Below are 20,935 nucleotides of genomic sequence, written 5' to 3' on the forward strand. Positions count from 1 at the left end.
ATACGGCATGAGCACTGTCACATTCCTAAAGCCATCTCTTTGGCTAGTGCAAACCCTTTTGCCTGGGAGGACTGCTTTGCTGTAAGATAACTCCTCATCCAGCCTTAGCCATGGGCCTACAACAGCTACCAGACCACTGTCCAGGTGACAGTGCTATTGTGTTCTGCCCTTCTAAGGAGCAGCCTGTCGTGCAATAAACATCTATCAAGCCTTCTTGTGTGCCCAGCAGATACCCCAGGGCATCTGCCTTGTGAAAAGACCAAAGATTGCAAAAAGGTGGGCTGTGCAATTGTGAAACCGTCTGAAGACTTCTCAGGCCTTCCACGTCTTCTTCCACAACTGTTTGGTGAGGGAGGTGGTTACCTAATTATCGTTCTCTGTGGACCCTTTGAGCAGCCCACTGTTGGACTTGACAGCAGAACTTAGTCCTGAGGTACCGCCATCTATTTGTTGCAGTTACAGAGACCAGGCCACACTGCATGGAATAGAAAAACCTTATTCAGTCCAACATGTTTGTTGAGCTCCCTACTAAAGAAAGGAAAGATCATGAGAGGAGGAGAAGATAAAGAGAGATTGATTGATGGGAACAAATGCAGTTTGATAGAAGAAATACAGCCAAGCGTTTGATAGATCAGTAGCGTGACAGTAGTTCACAATTACCTATTGTATATTTCCAACTAGCTAGAAGAAAATAATTCAAATGTTTCTAGCCTGAAGAAAGACAAATATTTAAGGTGATGGATATTTCAATTACACTGGCTTGATCTTTACAAATTAAGTGAATGTATTAAGTTATCACATGTACCCTGAAAATATGTATAGCTATTTTGTATCAATTAAAACTGTTATTTTCAAGAACACAATTAAGAAAAAAAAAAAGGAAAGATCATAGTTTTGGGCCCAAACGAACTTAGCTCCAACCTTGACTGCAGGTGTGATTTTACGTTAGTCACCTTACTTCTCTCTCACTTCCCCATCATCGGGTTTAGTAAGAGCCTGACGAAACCCCACAGGCATGTTGTAGGAATACAACGAGAAAATGTGTGTAAAGCTTCTTGTAGTGCCTAGCGCTTAGTAAGGGCGCAACAAAAATAGTTTTTATTTTTAACGAAACTGGAATCTACACAGTATTCACACATCAGGAAGGTGAGTCACACACCTTAACTTAAGCAGCATCCTGAAATATGACAAGAAACATACTTGTTTTATTACTCTTCTAAGACATCTTTATGCGTATGTCCCCAGCACCAGAGTGTAGCCTGGGAGACAGGGATGGTGCTTGAGTCTCTGCATGCCCTGAAGGTGATGGGACCTTGACAGGGTTGGCTCAGTGCCACACTGGCATCTGCTGCTGCTTGTGTTTGCCAGCATGCAAGGTTGACCTCCTGACCTGTGCAATTTTTCAGGCTGGTAAAGAATAAAGACCATGTCCCATCACTGCTTTTTTTTTTTCTTCTTCTTTTTTTTTTTTTGAGACAGAGTGTTGCTCTGTCAGCCAGGCTGGAGTGCAGTGGCATGATCTTGGCTCACTGCAACCTCCACCTCCTGGGTTCAAGCCATTCTCTTGCCTCAGCCTCCAGAGTAGCTAGGACTACAGGTGTGTGGCACCACGCCCAGCTAATTTTTGTATTTTTGGTAGAAATGGGATTTCACTATGGTGGCCAGGCTGGTCTCGAACTCCTGACCTCAAGTGATCCACCCACCTTGGCCTCCCAAGGTGACTGGGATTATAGGCATGAGCCACTGTGCCCAACCCCCATCATCGCTTCTTATTTCCGTGATTTCGCACCAAAAGTTATTGAGTCCCGTAAGTTCTGCCTATTATCTGGTCTTACCAGTACTTCTGTCTAAAGCTTTTCTGGTCTCTTGTATCCTTCTTTTGGTCTCTTGTATCCTCCGAAGCTCTCCTCCGAGTGGAAACCAGAGATCAGGCTCCCGTCTGGCAGTGACCACGTCATGCTGAAGTCCCTGGACTGGAATGCTGAGTATGAGGTCTACGTGGTGGCTGAGAACCAGCAAGGAAAATCCAAGGCAGCTCATTTTGTGTTCAGGACCTCGGCCCAGCCCACAGCCATCCCAGGTATGGCTGCCTCTGCTTTCTGTTTGTTTCCCGCTTTGAATTAATGCACAAGTGCTGCACCTCCTAATGCGCCTGAAGAACCCTGACAACTTGCTTGCTTACAGCCATCCTCATGATTGGTTGCCCATGCAAAGCTTAGTTTTGCCTTGTACCTATCTGTGCAGTGGGGTGAGATGTACTGGACCCCCAGGAAGGCTTGGCCAAGCATCCTGGAGAAAAGGTCCTATCCCATTTGGCCTTGAAGGACTGATGCCAATCAGTCCATTGGACCCCTCAGATGGGAAGTGCTCCAGCTCCAGCCTAGCCTTGGAAGTTGGTTGAGTAAGCGTCCTTTTTTGAGACCTTATCTGCCATCTGCCACATCATACTTGGACCACATAACTGTTTCTAAGCACTTTCTATCTGATGCTTGCTTTATCAGCACAGCCATGGTCCAAATCTCTTCTCTGTGATGACCCCAAGAGAAGGAAGAGATGATGCCCAGTTAGTTACAAACCCTATCTACCAAAGGCCTCTCAATGGAAACATACATTAAATTGAACCACTTGTAATAGAACAAGTGGAGAAAATAGATGCTGGAAAGCACCATCAGTGAAAGCAATTCAGTCTGCTAGAGACTGTGATGGCAGCAATTCTCCTAGGAGATGCAGATCTGTCTCCAGGGATCCAAGACCTAACCTTGCCACTGATGGCCAGTCTCCTTATTGGCCAAATCCCTCAGAGAAGAAGGAGCTCTTCAACTGATCACTCTGCTTTTCCAGACCATCCAAAGGCCAACCATAGGCAGGAGAGGTGGGCATACAACATACAGCTGCAGCCTTTTGGGGGCCCCATATACTTTGCCATGTTCAAGTGTGGTGGGAAGATGGCCTTAGGCAGCCCCCCTCACGCCTACCCTGTCTTCAGTGCTTGCCCAGCTCTTGGCTCTGTGGTCATGATTGCTCCTCCCAGGGGGAGACAGGCCAGAGGGCTATGGGCTGCCTATGATTCAGGGATGTATGTGCAAAAGTGGGCTAGGACAGCAGCAACCAAACAAGATCAGTGTGTGGTTCCCAGTGGTTGTTTGTACATGGATGTGTGTGTCTGGGAGACGTGTGCTGGACCTCCAGTGAGTTGGCAGGTGAGTTTTAAACTGTAGATCAGAAGCATCAATTGGTGCCCCCTGCACTGTCAGGAAGGCTCCCCAGTGCTTGCTGGGGTGGGTGTTTCTCCACAGTTGCTGGTCAGATGGTCGGTGCAGAAGGCAAGGCACGTGGGTGAGGCTGCAGGAAATGTCCTCATTATACCTTAATAGGATGTTCAAATGGAGGTTCTCCTTGTTTTTCCTCTGCCCCTTCTTTCTCTCCATTCTTTGGTCCGTTCCCTTGCAAACGACAGTCCGGGGCGAATGTCCAGATCTGTCCGGCCTTCATGGGACACTTAGGAGGTGAGATCAGGTGAGGCTTGAGTAAGCCCTTTGCAGCAAGACAGATTCCTTATGGCAATGGCTTCCTGGGGTGAGACTCACTGGGTAAGCTGTTTGGACCTGCTGTGTTCACATGCTGGGTACTCCTAGCGGCACTGGCTTCTGTGGTTTTTGTGTCAGAGACCGAAATTCCGGGTAGACCTTGTCCTCCAGAGTTGTGCCTGCTGGAGACATCAGAGTCCTTCTTGTGAATCGCCCAGGTGCCCGCTTAAGCCAGAGAGGGCTGGGGGATTGCTCACCTCACCAGTGATGGCTCTGTGGCTCTCCTGCACAGGTCTGAGAAGGTGGTGGCTGTGTTCTTGGTTAGACTTTCCTGGCCGTTGAATTGGGATCCGAGAATAAAAGCTCTCTGAATGACAAGTTGGACATCTGTGGTTGAATTCTGTGGTCAGCAAACAGGGTAGAAGGTGAAGAGGGGAGCAGAACGAGACTTCCTTTAACAGCACTGGCGTGGGGGACTTGTGGCATAGGAAGAAAAGCCTGCTTCATCTCTGACAAGGCGATCCCCAATCCCTATGCACAGTGTGCTGACTCATAGTGCAGCGATTGAATGCATCTCCACCACTATGGGTAAAACACGCTAGACACTAGAAGACGATACACTTGCTGGCTGTGTCTAACAGGCTTCACCTTAGTGAAAGGTAACACTCTCCTAATCCAACTCTTGTATTTTACTGTGGAGGCTTCTGTTCTCTCACTTTAATTTCATTTGCTCGCTGATCCCTAACCCCCAGATTAACCCTGCTGTGCTGCTTCTGGCATTGCTGAGCTTCTGAAACTGGCCTTATGGTATTGATACCGCACTGAACCCTCTCTAACCTTTGTCAATTTAATTTACTAAGTTGAATTAACCTGTGATTCTGTGTTTTCTAGCGTTGACCTAATTTTTTTCTTTTTATCTATTTTTTTTCTCTGTTTCTGTCTCTACCTTCCCTTTCCTTCTCTCCCCCTCCCCTTCCTGTGTCTGTCGTCACACTTGTCACCTTGGACGTCACTGGGACATCCCCACTGCCACATTTGTTTTTAAACAACCACATTCTCTCTGGGGACCCATTGCCTGACACCTGCAGCAACCTTGGGAGGCAGCTCTGCATCCTACACCTTTGTCTCATTGCTTTTCTCTGCAGTGACTCTGCTTTTGCTCTGTTAGGAACTTGAACACAAAAATTAAATTTGCTTAAAAGCCCAGTTCCTATGAAAAAGATCAGTGCCCCCTTTGGAAGAACCTGGCAGGACCACCATGGCCACAGCTGCTGAGCGACCATTCTGTGTGGAAGAGAAGGTTTTGCGGTTGGAAAAAAGCTTTACCTCCAGACATGTTACCACTCACAGATACTTTTGTGCTACTTCATAAGGAGTTTGCCCCCTTTTTAATGGCAGTAAAAAGAATTTGAGAGCTCTTTCTTTAAATGCTATTTTTTAAAAACCATCATGCTAGGTTTACAGAGAAGTTTCTGCATATCTGCTACTTGTTGCATTTTGTGTTCAAACCTAAATATGATGTAGCAGAGGAAGAATTCTAAGTACCTTCTAAAGCTTGTGTTAGATTGTTAAAATCACCTTGCATTCCCCTCATTCTAACTCTGTGCTCCTTGTCCTCCCTTCAATAAGTAATTGGCTTTGCTTGCAATTAAGCATTTAGGTGCCCATGTTAAGAGAGTCAGACCGCACTGACTCACATGAGCATTTTGCTGACATGATGAGCAACTTAAGTCACCCCTGTTGCCCATGCACTGGAAAAAAGTTGAATTTGTTGGATATTTTCTGGGGCTGATGAACATTCTGGGATGTGCTTTCAGTCCTCGTATTATGGCCAGCACCTCACACTGTCTCTGTGAACAGGGCCAAGCCGTGATGTGCCAACAAGTGTCAGCTTCGAAAGGTCTTTGCCTCCCAATCGGGGTGACTCCCCTGCTGCCTGGCAGCATGTCACAGATCAGCACAGAGTGGGGCTGTGGTTCAGCAATGACCCACAGAATGGCTTTGAGCATCAGTCTACAGGACAGGTTGGAAGCATCCACTGTGAACCAGGCATTAGTGCCCTACCTGGCCTGTGTGTGTTCAGTAGAGAAGAAGGGGAGGGACAGGCCACTCCCAGACTGCTCAGCCCAGGAGGGTTAATAAATTGGGGCCGAGCCAACCTGGCAGTACTTCCTGAATGTCCCAGCCTCTGTATTGGTGGGTTGGTTCAGTGACATTTTCTAAACTGTCCTGAAAATCCAGCTGCTCCTCCCTGCTGCTTGGGAGTTCACCCGGGAGAGAAAGTGGGTGTGTTTTGTTAAGGTCCCTCGTGGAGACTCAGGGATGAATCCTGCTTGGTAATATCAGTGTGTGTGCTTGGGGATGGACCTTCTACTGAATAAAAACTCCCTCCCTCCCCCCATTGTGGTCACATATCATTCTACATATCTCATCTTTGAGCATCTCCACGGAAGCTTGATTTTTGTTCTTTTTGGTTTCTTTATGTATTTTTTTCTGTTGTTATTATTTTTAATGTTCAAAGACTAGCCTTTCCCTTTGGGATTCCAAATGACCCCATGCTGTGGTCTGAGGGGCAAAGCCACCTATGTTGGCGCTCACCATTAGTCCCTAGCGCTCAGTTTAGAGGCTCACGTGCAGACATCAGAGGCTCCATGCTGTGCAGTAGCTCAGGCAGGGTAGTGCCTCTCACCCCAACCACAGAACTCTCCCCCGCTGGAGTCCCAGATGGCACTTCACACCAGGGCAGTGGAGGCAGGCATGGTTCTTGGGCACAGGGCAGAGCATAAGGATCACAGGTCAGTGTGGGAGAGCTACTGGCTCTTAGGATCGCCTTGGGCAGAAGTCACATGGCTTCACCCTAGTAGGGCCCAGTTTGGGAGTCTGCCTCCCCCTGATCCCAGGACCACCCACAGGAGAAGGGCAGTGTCCATCTTTCTGAAGGGACCCTTTGGAGATCTCGTCCTACGTGTGGAGAGGACTGACGTGGCCCTGTCCCCTCAACGCATCCCAGGGTCAGGCAAGTCTCAGCTGAAACAATGTCAGGGTCCTCAAGGGTCCCATTTAGACAGACCCATGGCTTGTACCAGTGCGCCTCTCAGGAGGCAGCATTAGCTCACACCCACTCCCACTGGACACTGAGTTCCCAGTGATGGCTGCAGCCTCCAGCCCCGCCAGGAGTCCTGAAGACAGCAGCCCTCAGAGACCCTGCAGGAATGAGCGCACCCCACCTTGCTCAGCTGCACCCCACTCCCCTGTGCCCTGTAGTTGTGCTGCCCATGCTCCACACACCATGGGGCTCCTCTGCTCATTTTTGGACTATTTATATGGCAGGTTTGGATCATGTTTTTCTACTAACAAGAATGCTAACATTGTTGTGTAGATAATCAGTGAGGCCTTTATGAAGTTTACACCTTTGCATTATTAAAGGAAATAACAGTTCATGTGAACTCACCAGCGTGGCTTGATTTTATTCAATAGTTGTGTCTGACAAAGCATCAAAGACCCTTTCCCTCCACCTCACATGTACCTGGATAAACGATTACCTAGAAAAATAGTAGCCTGGTGAATGGAGTTCTAACCGAAGGAAATACTTCTTCTTCCTAACGGGGAGCAATCTCTTTTTCCCAGGGATCCTAAGAGCTGTTAAGAGGCATTGCTGCCTTGGAGTCCCCAGCAGGCAGTGGGAGGGGAAAATGCCTTTGCAGAACAGGGGAGGTGGTCACTATGGGTGAGGATGGGGCCACACTCTGAGCCACCAGATACACAATTCTGTGGCAAGGCCACCTGATGACACAGCAGCCTTTATACTCTCCCTAACAGAGGCTGTACAGAGTGAGCTTGTGGAGAGGGAATCTGAGAGAAGATTCTCTTTGCAAATGTATTCTATTGATAATCACACTTAACTCAGACACATCCTGCAAGCCCCTGAGACCAGCCATCTGTTTAGCTGATTCAAAGGAGCAAGCAGACATGTCAGGGGCTTATGAGTGAACCAGAACCCCAGCTCGGCAGTTCCAAGAGTCTGACCATCTTCTGGGAGTCTTGGGGGTGAAGAGGGCACTTCTGCTGCACCAGGGTCTCGTGGCACAAGGACTCAGGCCCATCTGGACGTTCGTAAAATTTGAGACCCGTGTTCCTATATTAAAGCATACAAAAGTAGGCATCTGTGGGTCTCATTCTTGGAGCAAGCCAGTTCCTTCTTTAGTGCCAACCCCTCCCAAGCCAGGAATCACAGAAGATGGACAGCTCCAGCTTCGTCATCTCCCTGTCCTGGGCAGCTCTGACCTCGAGGTTATGGGGAAGCTCTTCCCCAGAAGCCTTCTTTGCATCCAAGGTGCACGGGTGAGTTAGTCAAGGGAGGGCCGAGGGAAGACCATAGCAAAGACAGACCGCTGGAGGTTTACAGTTTTCCTTTTGTGAAATATTACACAAGAGGCAGGAGATGGCCTTTGTTCTTCTAGTTATCTTGGACTAAACAATTCTGTGATACTCACTGAGAGGGAATGGGTGTTGGCTTTTGCTTTGAATACCCTGCTGCCCATTTCACAGCCTGTCCCTTCTTCATAGCCTCTTTTTTGTAAAAGCCACAAACATTCTCTTCCTAGCTTAAGGAGCATCTCACGTGCTTGAGGAGTTTAGACTCAGTGGTGGTGAACAGTGTGGTCCCTTTTCCTTTGGGGGATACTCTTCATTTTATATTCAATACATTAGGTCAAGTTTGTTTTCAGGGTCACTGGGTGAGACAGTGCAGTGCACCCTGGGGTGGCAAATCCCACGAGTTGTGCACCTGTTCCTCTTTGTGATGCAGGGGAGGGAAGACCTAGGAGTGTGGTCCTTATGAGAATCAACTGGGCTGCTTGTTCAGCTCCTGATTCCTGAGCCTCACGCCCAGTGATTCAGATCCCATAGAGCTGGGGAGCCCCAGATGCTGAATTTTTAACAAATGCCCCAAGAATTCTGCTACAGGTGGAGATACATTGAGTTTAAAGGTATTTTTCATGCAAAAATAAAATCACAAGGATCAATGATTAAAGATGGGACCTACCGAGCTTGTTAGTCTTCTAGGAAAAAGTCTTTCTCAGTCCACACTCTGGAGGATACTGGCATTAGGGAACCGGTGCCATGTGCCAGGCAGTGTAGAATGTATGACTTCGAATGACAGGCTTTTGTGGTTGAAGAGACAGTCTCCACCCACGCTCCTGCCCAGTGCAGGAGCCTCATCCACAACCTTACAGCATCCCTGCCAAGGGGTGTCCTGGCCTCTGCTCGAATGCCTTCAGCATCAAGGAGCTCACCTCTCAGAGCAGCCCACACTATGTTGGATTAGTGCTGTTTATTAGTCCTTTCTCAGTTGGAGCTAAAATCTGCCACCACCGTAATTTCCACACGTTGGTGCCATATACAGTAAGATTACTTCTTCCTAGAACACCTTTAAATATTGGGAAATAGCATTCTCATCTCCAGACTAAACACTCATGCATTTGTGCAACAAATATTCTTTGGACATTTTCTGTGAATCAGGATTGTCCTAGATGCTGGGGAGATACAAGAGAGACAGGCAGGATACCTGCTGGGATGTCCTAGAGGGGATGGCTAGATCATCAGCATGTAAATGAACAGAAAGTGGCAGATAGTAGTAAGAAGAGAATAAAACAGGCTAGCAGCATGGTAGATATTGGCTGGAGGTGCCACACTAGATAAGAGATCAGATAAGGCTTCTCTGAGAAGGTGACACCAGGACTGAGGCCTGCAGGACAACAGAGAGCCACCCCGGAGGGAGAGTTCCACGCACAGAATCATCAAGGCTCTAAAGCGGGACGAGCTGGGTGTGTTCAGCAGGCAGAAGGGAGGCTGCTGGTTCATGCCATGAGGCCCAACAGAGGGGTGGGCAGAGCCTTTTAGGCCGGGAGAAAGACTTTGAATTTTATATTCAAATGAAAGGGGAGGCTGCTGCCCTACTTGTTTATGCCACAGTTCAGAAGGCTTTTCCCTGCCTGGCCCTCCCCTGGATGTGCTCAGTGCCAGCGCCGCCCTCCAGCTGGGTCTGACGAGCACAGAGCAGTTGTCTCAGCTGCTGTCCTCTCAAGCACATAGAGCAGCTTTGCAGGAGTTTATTTTTCCTCTTTAGAGATATGATTAGTTTCACAAAATCATATTTACACATAAACCTCAGAAGATATAATTAGTGCCATTGAGTCCAAAAATCCAGACACATTCCCCACTGTCATCAAAAAAAAAAATACTTCTAGCTCTTTCTTCAGGGAGTAGGCACTTCCCACCTGTCGGGTCCTGATGTCCGGAGGCTGCAGTGGCCTGGAACCCTGTGTCATGGAATGGAGAGAAAACCCAAGGCTAAAGTTTCTTCCCTGTTCGGGTAAACAGCTTTGGGATCCTGAAGACCAAGAAGGCCTGTGTCTCCTTTGCTTTTTGGGTGGAATGTGTGAGGACCCTGGGGAAATGGATGGTTTTGTTCTTAGGAGACGAAACAGAAATACCTCTGCATTCATGGCTACTAAGAAAATGACCCATTCTAGCTGACAGCTGAGGCCAGTGGCCAGCTTCCTGCTGCCAAAGCCCAGAGACAGTTGGCCAGAGCTGGGTTCTCCAAGCAGAGTTCTTCGCCATCTCGAAAGCCTTCCTGGGGGAATGCACTAGGATCTTCAGTGCGAGGTCGGCAGGGACCAACCAGGGAGCCTGAGGAGGAAGGGCTAGGAGGCAAGCCAAGGTCCCAAAGGGACTGAAAACGTGTGCAAGCTGCACCCAAGGGTCTCAGGAGTCGTTTGCGAGGGATCCTCTCTGGCATGCTAGGCTGATGGCCCATTCCCCAAACTGAAGTTTGAAATATGGATCAATGGAGAGGGACAGCCACCAGAGAAGCACTACAGTGCCTGGACAGAGACCCCTGGGGCACAAAGAGCCATCACTACCACCACCCTCCCACAAACACAGGCTGCATGAAACATGAAGAATGTGTGGCCCAGCTCTGGTGCTGGTTCCTTGGTTACATGTTTCCTCCACTATCTATCTGGCATGATACATGGCTCGCAGGCTGCTGGGCCTGGCCTGGTGCTTGGCAAAGCCTAGTGAGCTGGGTTGGGAGTGGGGTGGCTGGTGGGGTGAGCCCCAGGTAGTGTTGGCTGTAGTTCCCATCTTCAGTCTGCAGTCCTGGGTGGCTTCAGTTGGCCCTGAGAGCACAGGAAGCTTTAGACAAAGTCTACTGGTAGGCCAGGGCTGCCAGTTATGGAAGCAGGTCGTTGTGGAGGAAAGATGAATTAGAAGTGCCCATATTTCAGTCTAGGGTCATTGTTCCCACATTGACTTAATGGCAGAGCTCCACACGGGTCCTTGCTTCCTGCATCATGACCACTGTCTCCCAGACACTGCTGGGAACCACCAAGAGGTCAATTGGTCCATCCCAGGCAACTAGTGTCAATCATAGCCATGGGTTGATCTCCCAGGGGCCCCAGAGAGCTGAGTCCCGGTCTCTCTGTGAAACCATCAATAGCCGAAGACCCTGGGGGGATTGATGGGCACCAGGGAAGTAAGACACAGGCTGAGTCTTTCAGAGTGTGTCCAGCCAGAACCAGGGTGCCAGGTGCTAGAATGTGAGAGTGCATGCCTGTCTGCGGGGGCATTTATCCTGAGTGTGAGTGTGCCTGAATGTGCGTGTGTGCACCTCTGAGTGAGTCTGCACTCACTTCAGGTTTTCCTGAAGTCTGGTCCAAGCAGGCCTGAGCTCCTAGATGGTGAGTATTCCCAGACCTTTCACCTTGCCCAGTGGGCCTGGGGAGGCCTCCATGTCTCTGGAGTCACCTGGGCTTCACTCGTCTTTCTGGGGTGCAGTGAGGAGGGTAAACCATGAACCCAGTGTGCTCTAATGCAGGGTTCCTTTGGGATCATTCCTAAAGAGGGAAAGAGGAAGTGGAGAAGTATAATGGGGATGCTATTGTGATGGACAGCCCAACAAGCCCCAAGAAAGCCCCGGAAACCCTCCACCACCCCATTTTGGGCCCCTGTCCCTGAGTACTCCAGGAGCCACAGCCCCGCCTGAAATCAGTGGTCACTGCCTGCCTGTGCTGCAGAGCCTCTTGCCCTGGTCCAGGGGAAACACAGCGGTGCCCTCCAACTGCCTCATTAGCCAGTGTTCTCAGACAGGCGGGGCTCAGTCTGCTCCCAGGACTCACGGGAGGTCAGCTGACCAGGCTCACCCTCATCCCCCAATCTGTGAGGTGACGTTGTCATCCCTCCCTCTGGAAGGTATAGAGAGACCCTGTTTTCTCAACTCTGGGCCATAGAAAGGCCCCAGGAAGGTGTCACTCTGGGCATGAATGCCATGACTCAGTCCTCTGGGACCTCCCCACCCCCAGGGGCTTTTGCTGGCAGGGTCCGGAGGTCTCGCATCTCAGTCTATTAACCATCAGCCATCTCTCTCCCTCTCAAGCCAACGGCAGCCCCACCTCAGGCCTGAGCACCGGGGCCATCGTGGGCATCCTCATCGTCATCTTCGTCCTGCTCCTGGTGGTCGTGGACATCACCTGCTACTTCCTGAACAAATGTGGCCTGTTCATGTGTATTGCGGTCAACCTGTGTGGAAAAGCCGGGCCCGGGGCCAAGGGCAAGGACATGGAGGAGGGCAAGGCCGCCTTCTCGTGAGTGCAGACCTGTCCACCCTGCTGAGGTTTGGGCTCTGCTCCAGCCCAGGGACCCAGCAGCTGCACCACCCCGAGCCATCAGCTGGTGCCTGTCGTGACCTTTCCTTACATTGCATGTTCTCCATTTGGAACCCTGAGGGGGGAAAAGCGTTAGAGAAAAGCTTCTCAAAGCATGGTCTTTGGGGGTTACCTGTTTGAAACGTAGACTCTTGAGCCCAATCCCAGATCTCTTGTATTAGAATCTCCCCAGAGTGTGAAAATCCCTGTATATGTCAAAATGAGGGAAATTGTCGGAACTAAACCTGGAGAGGAGCTGCCCTGGGGTGGAGCAGCATTAGAGGGACACACTCGCCTTGCTTTCGCACATCGTTTATTCATTCATTCATTCATCCATCACTCAACAAATATTTAGCAAGCAGCTGCTGCAGGCAAGGCACTGTTCCCAGGCACATAGGTACAGCAGGGAACAAAACAAAAAGAAATTCCTGTCCTTATGGAGCCGATGATCCAGATACTGTCCCTCCAACAGCATCTTGGAGAATCAGATCCTAAGCCAGTTAGCAGGAGCCTTCGAAGACTGTCACTGGGTGGAGCAGAGCTGGAGCAAGCCAGAAAGGGACCAAGCAAGGAAATAAGTTGTTTAGCACCACCACATGCCAGACACTGTATATGCATATACATGTATGTGCACATACTTAGAAATGTATGTGTAGGGGTGACTCACGCCTATAATCCCAGCACTTTGGGAGGCTGAGATGGATGGATCATTTGAGGTCAGGAGTCTGAGACCAGCCTGGCTAACATGGCGAAGCCCTGCATCTACTAAAAATACAAAAATTAGCCGGGCGTGGTGGCATGCTTCTGTAATCCCAGCTATTAGGGAGGCTGTGGCTGGAGAATCGCTTGAACCCAGGAGGCGGAGGTTACAATGAACCAAGATCACGCCACTGCACTCCAGCCTGGGTGACGTAGCGAGACTCTGTCTCAAAAAAAAAAAAAGAAAAGAAAAGAAAGGAAAGAAAAGAAAAAGAAATGTGTGTATACCTGTGTGCAGAGATAGATGTATGTATTTGAGCAATGACCTGTGTCAGGCACTGTGTTTAGCACTTCCCATGCATCCTCTCATCGACTTCTCATAATAACTAGGCAAGGTAACACTGTTTTTGCCTCATTTTACAGATGAAGGAACTGAGGCAGGGTGATTAAATCCGAAGCGCAAGGTCACACAGCTAGCAAGAGTTGGGCTGAGACTCATACATTTGAATCTGTTGGCTCTCTATGGCCACAGTGCCAGCCTTGGATTGAGTCATAGCTGCTCCTCTAGGGGAGCCTCTCCCTGCAGCTGCCCTAGGGTCTAACCAGCAGTGCTGTCTCCACAGGAAAGACGAGTCCAAGGAGCCCATCGTGGAGGTCCGAACGGAGGAGGAGCGGACCCCAAACCATGACGGAGGGAAACACACAGAGCCCAACGAGACCACGCCACTGACGGAGCCCGAGTACGTGGGCCGGGAGGGGCTGGCACCCGCTCCATAGAGACCCCCACACCCACCTCCCCACCCTACCCCCACCTCCCGTGCCCCTACCCACAGCTCCCGGCCAAACAGTTCTGACCAGGATTCCAAACCCTTGGCCACAAGACCTGCTTGGCTAAGAAATGCCTGACCTCACTCTGTCCTCAGAGAGAAGGCATTTTTGGTGCTATTTCGGTGGCTGTGGGTACCCTTAGAAGGCTCCTGTATAAGCGGGGATCCCTGGATCCCTAGCCCCTGTTCTCAAGTTGTACATATATTCTGGAAATGACTTAAGGTGGCAAAATCTCAATGAGGCTTAGCAGAGTCTGCTTAGGATTTCTTGAAATTCTAGGGTTTTGTGTTTTCCTCCTGAAAGGATAAGGGAAGCCAGGGACCTGGTAAAGTTCCTGGCCCCTCCTCTGTTCAGAAACCTCGGGGACCCACAGAGCCCCTGACCAGTTGTGGTTGTAATGCCTGCCTAACGGGTCAAGGATCCTATGGGCTTAAAGGGAATGGAGTTTCAAGGAACCACAAAATCTGTGGCTGGAAGAACCCACAGCTCCCAGGAGCCATTCTGAGTACTCATGATCTGCCTTACTCGTGACTTTTCCCATCAGTGCCCTGGGGAGCCCTGCAGGGCAGCTGGGCCCAGTTCCTCTGGGACCTGGGAAGGCTAGGGCAGGTGGATGCTGAACAGAAGCCTGCCCCTCCTTGAGTCGAGATCCAGGGCAGGGATCAGGAAGCCCTAGGCAGGTCTGCAGGGACTTCAGGGAAAGGGAGCTCTGTGCAGAGAGCTGGAGGGACATCAGCGGGGAAGGGCTAGCAGGTCCCTTTTGAGACCGCCACGTTCTCTGTCGTCTCCTGTGTCCTCTTCTGCCCACCTGGGCGTGTGCTTCCTCTCAGCATCCTTCTCTCTGTGTGGGCCTGTGTCCATGCCTGTGCCTAACTGCATGCCCCCACCCCCATGGTCCCTGTCCTGGGCTTCAGCCCTCCTCCTCGCTTCTCTGTCACGTCTCAGCTTCATTGTCTATTCTCTTCTACTTCCTGTCCTTCCACAGGCTGCCTGCCGACACTACGGCCACTGTCGAGGACATGCTGCCTTCTGTCACCACCGTCACCACTAACTCTGACACTATCACCGAAACCTTTGCCACTGCTCAGAACAGCCCCACCAGTGAGACCACCACCCTGACCTCCAGTATTGCCCCGCCGGCCACGGCCACGCCTGACTCAAACTCTGTACCGGCTGGCCAGGCCACCCCTTCCAAGGGGCCCAGCGCCTCTGCCTCCTCCCCAGCCCCAGCTTCAGCCCCTAAGGTCGCCCCCCTTGTTGACCTGAGCGACACCCCGACCTCAACCCCTGCCGCTAGCAATTTGTCTTCTAGTGTCCTGGCTAACCAAGGGGCTGTCCTCAGCCCAAGCGCCCCTGCTAGTGTTGGGGAGGCCTCTAAGGCTCCTCCGGCCAGCAAGCCCACCCCTGCACCAGTCCCCACCCCGACTGGGGCAGCCAGTCCTCTAGCAGCAGCGGCTGCCCCTGCCACAGAAGCCCCTCAGGCCAAGCAGGAGGCTCCCAGCACCAAAGGCCCGGACCCGGAGCCCACCCAGCCCGGAGCCTCGAAGAGCCCGGCCGAGGCAGCCACAGCCCTTGCTAGCCCGAAGAGCGAGGCTGCCTCCGTCAGCACCACAAACCCTTCCCAGGGCGAGGACTTTAAAATGGACGAAGGGAACTTCAAGACCCCAGATATTGACCTTGCAAAGGATGTTTTTGCAGCCCTGGGCTCTCCTGCTCCCGCCGCTGGGGCCAGTGGACAAGCCCCTGAGCTTGCTCCTTCCACTGCAGACAGCTCTGTTTCGCCTGCGCCAGCAAAGACCGAGTACGGCCTCTCTTTGTCTGCTGTCATCGGGTTGTGTCCTGTGGTGGTGTGCGTTTGTGCTGTGTCCTCCTTCTTAGATGTGTCTTCAGCCTCATCCAGGGCTTCTCTGAGGCGACCGTCAACCAAGGGGCTGGGACAAGGCAGAGAGAGCAAGACAGGCAGCTGGGCCCCAGGAGCAGCCGCCTGCTGGCTAATTAGGCCATGTTAATTATGTTTTATCCTTATCATCCTAGCAGCGGCTTCTGTTTTCCCTGGGGGAGCCCTTGCAGTCGGGCCACTGATGAGAATAGCTTGGGAAGCAGGCTAAGAAGGCCAAGGTGCCCTTATCAGCCACCCTGGGGCCCCCAGTCGGTGTGTTATTCAGTGCCAGGCTGAGGCCCCACCAGAAAGACACTGATGTGCAGGAAGAAAAGAGGTAGGCCCCAGGCCCTTGGCAGGGGAGGGTGCAGTCTAGAGGCCCCCTTGCACTCTGGCTCGGATGCCCACCCTCCCCCACCCAATCCCGGCCCTCAGCCCACTCTTGCTTCTCCTGCTCTTAGAGTGGCTGGGAAGACTCGGGGCTCCCAGCATCAAATAGCTGGGTCTCTAAGTTCCGAAGAAAGTTCTTAACCTTTCAGGTTTGTAAGTGTCTTGCCAAAATTCAGTGGCACCAGCTGAGGCTGGGGTCTGTACCTGTCCCCATGCATCCTCAGACCCGATTCCCTTTGCTGGAACTGATGGAGGCAGAGTCAGACCTAGATTTTTATAGAGGCTCCTGTGGCTGCTCCCCAGATAGGCTGACATGCTGCCACCAGGGGCTGCAAGGGGCTCTCGCCAGGAGCCCTGAATCTCAGCATCAGGAGGGAAAAGGACTCTGATAGCACTGCCCACTCAGCTGCCCTCAACTCCCGCATAGCCACCAGGTCCACTCCAGTCCTCCACCAAGCTGCCATGAAAAGCTGCCTCCATCAGTGTTTTCTCACCCTACCCGGGCAGGCCCTAAAGGCATCATCCTGCAATAGCACAGGGTGGGGTGGGGAAGGGACAGGCAAGAGTGGGTTGCAAAGGGGCCCCTGAAATCAGTGCTGGGAGCCCAGCCCAGCCCCGCAGGCTGCATTTACATCCAGCTGCGCTGTTGCCACTGCAGCTGGTCAGGGTGAGGAGGAGCTGCCTCTGCTGCCCCCTTCCACCACCCCAGGTAAAAACACCTCTGGCATCACCTTAGGGCTGGAAGAGGAGAGGACTCGTTCTTCTGACTCAGTGCTTCTCAACTATGGCTGCACATTAGAGTCACTTGGGTGCTTCTAAAAGTCACCGTGTCCGGACCAATTAAATCAGGATTTCCGGGAACAAGGCCCAGGCATGGGTGATTTTTAGTGCTCCCAGGTGATTCTGATGGGCAGCGGTTGGAGCCGGGTGCTGACACTGGAGAACCCCCTCCTCCCCGCTGTCCCCAGGGCCTGGATACAGGGGCGAGATGTTTGCAGACCGTGGTCTCAGTGGTGCTGTTTTCCTGATTCTCTGCAGGAAGGGCCCTGTAGAAGCAAAGCCAGAGTGCCAGGAGACAGAAACGAAGCCAGCGCCAGCCGAAGTCAAGACGGTCCCCAATGACGCCACACAGACAAAGGAGAACGAGAGCAAAGCATGATGGGTGACGAGAACCGAGCAAAGATCAAAATAAAAAGTGACACAGCAGCTTCACCAGAGCATTTCCAACACCACAGACACACACACACACACACACACACACACACGCACACACACACACATCTCATTTCTCTAGTGTCTTTTGCCTTTAAAAAAAAAACTAAACAGATAAAACATGGGAATCTTATAGAAAGGGTCCCTTTGTTAGCACTCACTTGTAAGAAAATGAGACAAAAAGGTTAAACCCACAGCCAAACTAGGACACTCCGTTCCCTGAAACCATTTAAAAATCAGACAAAAGGACCCCAAATTAAGAATCTAGGAAGCTCAGAAACAAAATCTAGGTTCAGGAAGACCACACTTGGTGTTACCCGATTGGCACAGACCAGTTTCAGAGAAATAACTTTCAGGCACTAAGACTAATCGAATGAACAAAGTCCACAGTTTATTTTTATACTTTCAGTCAAGTTTGAACTCTGTAAAACCTCATAAATAAGTTATAATTTCTGTTCACTTTGTATTTGTTCAGTATGCAAAGTGTGTCACCCTTTCTAGCTGAATTCAATTCCCACGTAGACTCTTATTTTGTAGGAAGAATGCCAAATTGCAGCTTCTGGGGGTAGATCTCAATTTGCAGTATTCAGACTTATTTTTCTTTCTTTTACATTCTTTCTTTTTTCTTTCTGCCAACTTTGTTTTCCAGTGTTTACAAGGTGACAAATGTTCGACTTTGGTTGTGTTTAAATGTCCATGTGAAATAGCTGCCTTTTATTTGTAAGGTAACAAATACCACCTAGAGGTAGGTAGGATCATCCCACGCTTGCTTTAGCACAGGACGACTTCACAAAACATGATTGTTTACAGCTGCTCTTCCCCTCTTTTCTGATCTGCAGTTTTTGCCTGGGTCCCACTCAGGTGAAAATCCATCTCATTCTGGAATGGTTTTGCTTTTTCAATTTTTGGTTATTTTTGTGTTTCTTTGGGGGTTAGACCACTTTCTGATTAGCCGCCACCTGCCTGCATCTGTGAAAAGGGATCTGCTCCCAGGCGTTCTCACCCTTCTTTTGAAGGACTCCTTAGGCTTTGTTGAATGAAGCAGAGAAGATTGTATAGTTGGGGCTGGTCTTGGTGAACACACATTATTACCCCACACATCCCCTTTGTGTAGAAAGCCAAATAAAATATATACATACCATTTCCTTTTGAGCCCAGAATCTAGATTTGAGCGGAAGAGCATGTGTGCTTCAGGGAATTAGTGTCTTTTTTTGGAAATCTGTTGAAGTAAAGTAACATCGGCCTTCTGTTCACTTAGGCAGCATTTATAGAAACAAAAGAGAAAAGAAACAACCTACTGTCTGGAGTCATAACACAACTTTCCTGGATTGGAAACCAAGTGGGGGAAAATACAGAAACTTTAAGGGGGATGGGAGGGCGGGGAGAAGGGAAAAGCCAGCCCTTTGTATAGAAATTTTGCTTTTTTTTTTTCCTCATTCTACTTTAGAACTGCAAGCTTGTGCACTGTGGATGCGTGAATATTTTAGTGTGAAACGTGTTTTTGTCATAGTATTGAAATAAAACTTCAACATAGTTTGGTTGTGGAAGGTATAGCAGATAGTTCAGAAAAAAATATTCAGGAAACAAAAATCACTCTTAAAAGGAATCGAAGCCTTTAAACAAAGAAAATGAAATACAAATGATGATGATGATGAAGATGACGCTAAGTAAACAGAAATCAGTACTCCGCATGCGCTCCTCTCCTAAGGTACAAAGCAGCAAGAGGTTAGGGTGGCAAGGCTGCCTCTGGGTCGATTCTGTGGGCCAGTCTCCCCAATGTTCTGACACTTCTGCAGTCCGATCAGTGGCGATGCTAGATTATACTTTCAAACTGTGAAGAATAATGGTCTTGTCATTTGCTCAATGTGGGGTTACGTTGCATTTTCTCAGCTCCTGGGGATGGAAATGGAGGATCCCAGAACACAGAGCCCTGGCCCCTTTGATTCTAGGGCCAGCACAGATCTCTGGTTCAAATGCACAGGCCCTCAGGATAGAGGAACATGAAGAGAGATCTTGGAACACACAGTAGAATATGAGAGCCTGGGTGTCTGAGACCGGGAGGGCCCAGCAGTGAGGGGCAGGCTCTTCCAGTCACCAGGCTGTTCAGCGGACTCAGTTCCTCATCTTGTAGTGTCGATGGCTTTGCCACACCAGGCCAAGCCCATGCCATGCCTTGTCAAGACTGTCAAAGTGGTTATGGTTAGGTCAACTGATTTTGGTTCTGATGGTTAGAAAGAAACAGGTCAGCTCTCAGATCACCTGGCCCGGGGCAGCTGACCCCCTAGAACCCTGGCTCTGCCATTAGCTAGGACCTAAGACTCTGCCCACATTTTGGTCTGTTCTCTCCCATTACATGTAGGTTTGTCTTAGCATGCAAGAGTTTTCCTTTTTTAAAAAAAAGTAAATAAGCAATGCTTTCTCTAAAATCAAAGAGGGAGTCATTTTATTCCAAGATGTTTTATCTTTTATGTTAAGAGATCAAAGCTTATAATTTTCTTTTTTTTTAATTTTTGAAGGAGGGATCAACTCCACCAGTTTCCAATGTCTATGTGTCTATGTGTGTATGTGCCATACATATGTATTCACATGAAGACCGGCATGGCCAAGTTCTGCTGGAGGAGCACTCAAGTGTGATGAGCAGGGCCACTGGACCCTGCAGGGCTGTGGTGTACATAGTGCAGCTTTGGAGGTGGAACTCTATTTTCACACTTTTCTATGGAGCCTTCCGAGTCCCAGGTTTTCACTCAAGGCGTCTGTCTGGACGGCGGTTTTCAGACCTCCATTAACATCCCTACCCAGCATTCTGTACTTCGGGGGCCTTCTCTCTTGTTATAAAACTTTTTACCAAGTGAAACATCGATACCACCTTTGTTTCCATTCTCACTGGTGTAAATACTGAGTACTAACTGAGAATTTTGACTTTGCATTCTGTCAGAATACTTGTGTTCAATAAAAATTGAAAGAAAAAAAAGTTATTATGATCATACTGGGGTTTATTTCGATGCGGTGAGAGTCTGTTCTGTGCATCAGATGTGGACATGCGTGTGGTAGTTCCTTTAGGACCTTGCGTGCGAGGAAGGTTAGTGAAGTCTCAGTGTCTTGAGTTCATGTGTTGCCTGAATGATACTTTCTGTATTTTTTCTCGCAGGTTAATAGATGAGAGCCCTAATTTAGAAGGGGCAGACATCAGATTCAGAAAGGTTTCCTTCAAACCCTGGTTCTGCTGCTCCCTGTTTGACCTTGAAAGAGTTGCTTAATCTCCCGAAGATTCAGTTTCCTTTTCTGACACACAGGAAATACCAAGAAAAGAGAGTTAGGGTGCTGGTTGATGAATGAAACCATGTACATGAAGGCCTAGTGTCTGCTTTCTTGGCACATAGTGGGAACTCGATCAGTGAGATTTGGTGCTGTTGGCATCCCGGGTGTGCGATACCATCAGACCTAATCGTAGTAACAGTCAACACCTGAACTTCAAGATTTCAGCAATAAGGTAATGGCATGGAGCTTATTCTAAAATAAGTAATGCCTCCCTCTTACTGCTTTGGCCTGTCTCTCAGTGTTTAGAGCCATCATTCAGCCCCTGGAGTTTATTATGTCTCTAAGCTAGACAAAGAGTGAATATAATATTGCCTCAGCTAAGCATTCTCTTGTATATGCTCCTGGCTGTGTCTGAAAGCAGCAGCTGCTAGAGT

At 49.8% G+C, this 20,935-nt stretch overlaps 1 protein-coding gene across 19 annotated transcripts in view; it reads left to right on the forward strand.

Moving 5' to 3' along the window:
• NCAM1 (neural cell adhesion molecule 1) overlaps positions 1-18,872 on the forward strand; it is a 311,269-nt gene extending 292,397 nt beyond the window's left edge. For 7 of the 19 annotated variants that reach the window (XM_045371019.2, XM_065528983.1, XM_015435717.3 and 4 more), the window contains 2 exons: positions 1,903-2,080; positions 4,616-6,973. In XM_045371019.2, the coding sequence (XP_045226954.1) occupies positions 1,903-2,080; positions 4,616-4,695 (258 nt within the window). In that variant the 3' untranslated portion in view covers positions 4,696-6,973. Of the gene's footprint in view, positions 1-1,902; positions 2,081-4,615; positions 6,974-11,967; positions 12,176-13,557; positions 13,675-14,747; positions 15,564-17,069 lie in introns of those variants that run through there. The other 12 variants (XM_045371016.3, XM_005579647.5, XM_005579649.5 and 9 more) reach the window with 2 other exon arrangements.
• Positions 18,873-20,935: the final 2,063 nt, after the last annotated feature.

This window comes from Macaca fascicularis, chromosome 14 (assembly GCF_037993035.2).
Source record: "Macaca fascicularis isolate 582-1 chromosome 14, T2T-MFA8v1.1".
Taxonomy (NCBI): domain Eukaryota; kingdom Metazoa; phylum Chordata; class Mammalia; order Primates; family Cercopithecidae; genus Macaca; species Macaca fascicularis.